Source organism: Cannabis sativa, chromosome 4 (genome assembly GCF_029168945.1).
Source record: "Cannabis sativa cultivar Pink pepper isolate KNU-18-1 chromosome 4, ASM2916894v1, whole genome shotgun sequence".
NCBI classification, from domain to species: Eukaryota; Viridiplantae; Streptophyta; class Magnoliopsida; order Rosales; family Cannabaceae; genus Cannabis; species Cannabis sativa.
In genome coordinates this window covers 70,954,360-70,960,894 of record NC_083604.1, presented here as the reverse complement: position 1 = coordinate 70,960,894, position 6,535 = coordinate 70,954,360, and the positions used below count along the sequence as shown (strand labels likewise).

General features: G+C 35.7%; 1 protein-coding gene across 2 annotated transcripts; it reads left to right on the top strand.

Annotated features, from left to right (window-relative positions):
- Window positions 1–302: 302 nt before the first annotated feature.
- Window positions 303–6,114, top strand: LOC133037485 (peptidyl-prolyl cis-trans isomerase CYP65). 2 transcript variants are annotated; one of them, XM_061114874.1, is made up of 11 exons: window positions 303–686; window positions 803–865; window positions 971–1,074; window positions 2,819–2,910; window positions 3,020–3,109; window positions 3,215–3,290; window positions 3,384–3,757; window positions 4,268–4,524; window positions 4,624–4,912; window positions 5,386–5,499; window positions 5,611–6,114. In XM_061114874.1, the coding sequence occupies exons 1-11, from the start codon at window positions 559–561 to the stop codon at window positions 5,815–5,817; spliced, it is 1,794 nt and encodes a 597-aa protein (XP_060970857.1). In that variant the 5' UTR covers window positions 303–558; the 3' UTR covers window positions 5,818–6,114. The 2 variants fall into 2 exon arrangements, with proteins under 2 accessions (XP_060970857.1, XP_060970856.1); XM_061114873.1 differs by having other exon boundaries at window positions 5,386–6,114.
- Window positions 6,115–6,535: the final 421 nt, after the last annotated feature.

The following is a 6,535-nucleotide window of genomic DNA, read 5'->3' as shown; positions in this document are numbered from 1 at the left end:
TATACCGCACTATTTTTTGCGGTGCGGTTTTTGCGGGTTTTTAATTTCGCGGTGTGGGTGCGGTTTGAGAAATTTGAAAAACCGCATGTGCTTTTGAAAAAATAGTCAAAAACCGCACCACCTGCACCGCGAATACATCATATTTTTTGTGAATAAAATTAAAAAAAATTATAAAAATATTTAAAATTCCGTAAAATCGTATTTTTATAATTTTTGTTGTTATTATTTTTGAATATTTGTAAAATAATCTTAAAAAAATAATAAAAAAAATAAATAACAGCTTGGGTAGGCTAGTTTATACTGGGCTTGGAACGTGATAAGCCCTCGCGTAGAATCAGAAATCGGCAGAATCATAATCAGAATCAGAACGTCTACTCCACTCTACTCGGCGAGGCCAGGGTGGTCTTCCTACAAAATATCAAACTCCGATCACGCGGAGCTGGATTAAACTTGGAGTGCTTTGATCTAGCTCTCCAGCCTTGATCAATTCGTCCAATTTCAATAGTTGGTTTCGAATATTCTTTAGGGTTTGAACGAAAGTCCCATTGATATTACACAATGGGGAAGAAACAGCACAGCAAGGACCGAATGTTCATCACTAACACGGAGTGGGCCACCGAATGGGGTGGCGCCAAACCCAAATCAACCTCCACTCCCTTCAAACGTCTCCCTTTCTATTGCTGCGCGTACTTTCTTCATCTTCATTCTTATAAGCTTTTTGCAAATGTCTACTTATATAAAAGTATGAATTTTGAAATTTTTTAACTCGATTTAGTCATGGCTTATTGAATTTTTGATGCAGGCTCACCTTTACGCCTTTCGAGGATCCTGTTTGCACTGCTGATGGCAGTGTCTTTGAAATCACGTGGGTATCTCAATCTGTAGCTCTTGCATTTTTTTTTGGGGTCATGATGGAAGGCTGCTTAGTTTAGTAATGTTCTTTGGCTTTGTTGTTTCGAAATGGGTGCAGGCATATAGTTCCATATATTAGAAAGTACGGGAAAAATCCAGTGACGGGGGCTCCCTTGAAGCAGGAGGATCTTATTCCACTAACTTTTCACAAGAACTCTGAAGGTTGGTGTTTTTATTTTTTTCCTTTCGGGCTTATGCAATTATTGGATTGGAATTGTGGTTTATGAAATTAACTATCTGTCATGTTTGAGTTTAGTTGATGTAAGGTTAGAACTATGTGGAGAGGAGAAAATGAGTTATAGATATTGTTGAACTTAATCAATTAGATATAAGTGTAGAAAATGTTCAAGGGTCGGTGTTGATGCTTCTGTCAAAATAGGCACAACCTTTGCTCATAATGATGCTGTCAGTTTCATTGCTATCAATTATGAGCAGATGAGCACAAGCTTTTTAACAGCAGACCAAATATTTAGATGCAGTATTTCTCTATACAGTGATTGTTTACTCCTATAGGTGCTGATATGTTTCTCTTTTAAATTGATAAAAGGAGAAAAGAGATTCTGAAGTCCCTGTTTACATTCCTAAGCATTGGCATGTATTATGTGATGAGTGCATATTTTGTGTACTCATTGTTATCTTTTTAACCAAGAAAAGCTGTATTCTTTCTTGAGTTTTTGTATAGCTATGTTTTTTGTAGCTGTGCAGGTTTGTGTTTAATTGTAAAATTTGTTGTGAATTTGGAGTATAATGGACATAATTGAATGAGGTAATGAAACCAAAGAATGAAATGATGCTGCAAAATCAACAATCCATGAATTTGTGTTCCAGGCCATATGGCGTCAAGAACTAGGCGCCATATCGCTGCACCTGCTATAGAGAAATTGTTCGAAAATCGCAAAAAGCCCCAAATCAATACTAGGCTTTATATCGCCTGGCGTATGAATTTTTAAATTTAAACATTATTTTGAATGTATTTCAAATCCCATCTTTAGAGGATTATATAAATAGGGGTTTAGGGGTTCATAAATATACTATTGGATGATTGGAAAGCTTGTTAAACTTCAGAGAACACAAGAGAAAAGTAGCTGTAACTGCTGCTGCTCCACAGTACACAAGTGGGGACACCGTTTCTTTTAAGTTTGAGGAGAAAGTATTTTTATGTTTTATTTTATTTTTTTTCTTTGTTTTATTTTGATTTTTAATGGGTAGTTTTTGTTTATTTCATTTGTTTGATGACTTTATTAATTGAGATTTGGATCTTATGACCTATGGGGTTCAATGATGATGATGATGATGCTAAACTCTATGACTGTATTCCGTATGTGTGAAGGACATGTGAATTGTGTGCAATTTTTATTCATACTTTTCTAATTAAAATAAGAGACTTATAAAAACTATTATGTATTGGAACTAAAATTCAATCCCTGAGGGTTCAACGACTTTTTTTAATTAAAATATGCTAAATTAGATACCGTATACTTTTTAATAAAATCACAATTATTACTTTAAATTAGACTGTTCTGAGTTATTGTGATTAGCTTATGGTTTTAAAGGCTTCAATTATTTCTTTGCGGACACCTTTATGCAATGAAATGTTTTTGAAAATGCTTCGAATGATTCTCTCTCTTCTTTTCTTTTTTATAATATATACTTAGAAGCAGTTTCCTCAATTTGTCTTGATTATGAGCCTGTGAGTTTTAATTTATCACCTTGCTAGTATGCATAGGAGAAGCAACATTGCTAGTAATGTGGGTGTATTGATAATTTGATATGGCTTTCCCTTCATTCACGAAGTTTTGTTTTGTCCCTAGCTTCATAGCTTAGCTTGTTTATCTGTTAATTTACTTCTGAGGATTAGCTAATTCTAAACCTTTCACCAATTTTATTTCATTTTTTCCCGGTTCAGGAGAGTTTCAGTGCCCAGTGTTGAACAAAGTATTTACTGAATTTACACACATAGTTGCTGTGAAGACTACAGGAAACGTGTTTTGCTATGAGGTCTGTATTTCCACCGACTCTTACCATTGATTGTTTGTAATGAATAAACATATAGTTGTCTGTTGATGTATAAGTTCTCCAAGTTCCTTGTTTGAATTTCGCTTTATAGGCAATTAAAGAACTAAACATCAAGACAAAGAACTGGAAGGAGCTCCTTACTGACGAACCATTTGTTAGAGGGGACCTTATAACTATTCAGGTAAAGTAGTTTGAATTTCGAAACATATCCAATTCTTTCAGAACTCTTCTGAGTAGTTTTTGCTTGCTTGAATATAACATGTATGCTTATGGGTATCCTTTGCAGAATCCTAATGCAATTGACGGCAAAACACTCTTGGATTTTGATCATGTGAAAAATAGCTTAACACTTGATGATGAAGGTAAGTTTCATGTTTCATTGTGCAGGAGTTTCTTAAATTTTGATTATATGATTTTACCATTGTCATTTTTACCTCTTCAGTTCCTTTTCCCAGAGTTAAAGAAAATGGGTTCAGATCCATCCTATAACATAAATGTCAGTGGAGACATCAAGCAGATGTTGAAGGAGCTTGGTACAGAGAAAGCAAAGCAAACTGCACTGCTAGGAGGAGGTGGCAGCAAGGCACAGAATGAAAGGGCCGCAGCACTTACTGCCATTTTGGCTGCGAGGTCACGTATAAAAGAAGATTCTGACAAAAAATCAAATGGAGAGAGTAATGCCCCTCAGGCTTACAGCATAGTAGATGCTGCATCTGCTTCTGTACATGGGAGAAGTGCCGCTGCAGCAAAAGCTGGATCAAGTGATAAAACTGCTGCTCGAATTGCTATGCACAGGGCTGGTGAGAGAACACCATTGAATGCTAAGCTGGTTAGTTTGTCTTTAACTTGATATCTTTCAAAAATTGAGGGGATACTAATTGTTTGAGGTTCCAGTGTAAAAAGTCTGTTTCTTAAAAGAGAAGACTGCTGTCGATGAAAATTTAGTCCGCCTTGCCATATTTTCTTCTACATATGAAAAGAGTTCTTGGAGATTTAGTTTCCTATCAATAGATCTAGCCAACTATGCATATCTTCACAGTCTAGTTATTTGAAGTTTTCAAATCCGAACTATTCAAATTGTTCGTACTAGTTAAAAACAATAATTGTACATAGACTTCTCTTTTTGGTGCTTATGTTTCTTTCTTTCTTACTTTTTTTTTTTTTTGCTTTTATGTTTCTTGAAGAGGAGACTGCTGTTATTTGAGGTTAATTGTTTCGGTAAACTACACTGTTGTCTGTTATCTGGTCCTTTGGACAAGCAGGATGCAACATTATTAATCCTACTATTAGTTTACTTTACTAGGTGCTATGACCATTATTAATGACTTATCTGTTTCAGGTCAAGAGTAAATATACTACTGGTGCTGCTTCGAGATCCTTCACTTCTACCTCTTTTGATCCCGTGACTAAAAATGAATATGAGTATGTCAAAGTTGAGAAGAACCCCAAGAAGAAAGGATATTTGCAACTGCACACAACTCATGGTGATTTAAACATTGAGCTGCACTGTGATATAACTCCGAGGACATGTGAGAACTTCCTCACTCTCTGTGAACGTGGATATTATAATGGAGTAGCTTTCCATAGGAACATCCGGTATGATACATACCTCAGAAATTTATATGTTCATATGCATTCTATATATAAGCTTTTGTCTGTTAATGTGATTAATTTCAAGTTGTTTGGTCCATGTAGGAATTTTATGATTCAAGGGGGTGATCCTACTGGTACTGGGAAAGGAGGGGAATCTATTTGGGGACAGCCATTTAAAGATGAAGTCAATTCCAAGTTGCTTCACTCTGGAAGGGGTGTTCTTAGTATGGCAAACAGTGGTCCCCACACAAATGGTTCCCAGTTTTTTATCCTGTACAAGTCTGCAAATCATTTGAACTTCAAACATACTGTTTTTGGTGGAGTTGTAGGTGGATTGACGACTCTGGCAACAATGGAAAAGGTTCCTGTTGATGACGATGATCGACCTTTGGTGAGTTCTTGTATTATCCTTTTCTCACAACTGTGTTTAGAGCTTACTTTAGTTTCAATTCAGTGCTCTCCCATGTCATCATTAATAATCTGCCAGACTAATGGGAAACGTATTACTTTGATAGTATATTTAATTTTTTTCGCAGAACATATCATTTGTTATTGTTCGAAAGCTTTTCAGTGTGGATTCTATAATTCATGCTGAGATATTAGCAATTTGTTACTACTGTAGCATGATACTATTCTTTAAACGAATTTTCAATAATTTAACCATTGTTTTAGCATGTTTGTGTTATTGGGCATGCATCATTATTCTTTAAACACAAGTTTTCAATAGTTCAAACATTGTTTTAGCATGTTCGTGGTATTGGGCATCTTATTTTCACGTGTGAGTTTGCACAATCCGTTATAGTGGATAAATTTACTTTGCTATATATCATATTTATCAATTTTGCTTCTGTTGCTTTTATGCAGGAGGAAATTAAGATAACAGGTGTCTCAGTTTTTGTGAATCCGTACTCGGAACCTGACGAGGAAGAGGAAAAAGAAGCAGCTGAAAATGAGAAGAAAGCTGAGGATGAAGACAATGTTAGTAGTAAACGATATCACATTATCATGTCAAGAGCAATTATTCTATTAACTTTCTCTATTTTTTCAACTGCCAGTAATCTTCTTGCTATTGTGTTTGTGTTATCTCAGGACAAGATTGGGTCATGGTATAGTAACCCAGGCACTGGAAGCACGGGATCGGGAACAGTCGGTGGTGGTGTTGCAAAGTATCTGAAAGCAAGGACTGCTCAAGCTGAATCTAGTGTTGTCGACAATGGTTCAGCAGCTGCATCGAAAACAAAGAAGAGGAAGATGGGAACTTCTACCGCAGAATTCAAAGATTTCTCGTCGTGGTAATTTGTAAATAATCCCAAAAACTTGTAACATAGGTAGGAACTAAAAAAATGATTTGAAATTTGGAGATGTGGGTCTGCCTAAGCCAGTGTCATTATATATTCTTTTTCAAATAGAATTTTTTGAAAAAAAAAGAGAGAAAAAGAACAGGTTGAACCTTTGAAGAGGGACGTCTGTTTTCTTTAGTTTTCAAATCTATAAATGTACAATGACATGTAATGTATTCCTTGAAAATGGCCTGCGTTGTATTGTAATAAACATTAAAATTTTGTCCTGTTATAGTAGTGATCATCTCTAACATCTCTCTATTCTCAACATCTAGTTATAAATCAAAATTGATGTGAGATGAAATTCAACACTGATTAACAAATATATATTCTTTTTTTGTTTACAAAATGCTATGTCTTGTCGTTTTTGTCTGTGATTTCTGAAAAATAATAATAAGCAAAAGTGGACAAAGAGTTACTTTCAAGTTTCATGCACCGTCATTCATGGCGGTCAGAGTGAGTGAGTGGGGACTGGGGTTGCACCGGGACCAGCGCCAACCAAAGTGGGATCCCCTGATACCCTCCTCACACTGGTCCTCATGTGGGCATCTTTTTTATTCCCTTATGACAAAGGAATTTTCTCTAACTGTTGTTGGGTTTGGTTAGCTATAGAGTCTATTCTATAGAATAATATAGACGAAAGAGGGCTTAACTGCATATGTACAGCACAGGAA

Bases quoted from the DNA above. Each gene is read 5' to 3' on its own strand.
- LOC133037485 (XM_061114873.1), top strand. From the start codon at position 559: ATGGGGAAGAAACAGCACAGCAAGGACCGAATGTTCATCACTAACACG. The intron at 3,291-3,383 runs GTAAGTTTCATG...TCCTTTTCCCAG, and splicing joins CTTAACACTTGATGATGAAG to AGTTAAAGAAAATGGGTTCA. The intron at 3,758-4,267 runs GTTAGTTTGTCT...TATCTGTTTCAG, and splicing joins CACCATTGAATGCTAAGCTG to GTCAAGAGTAAATATACTAC.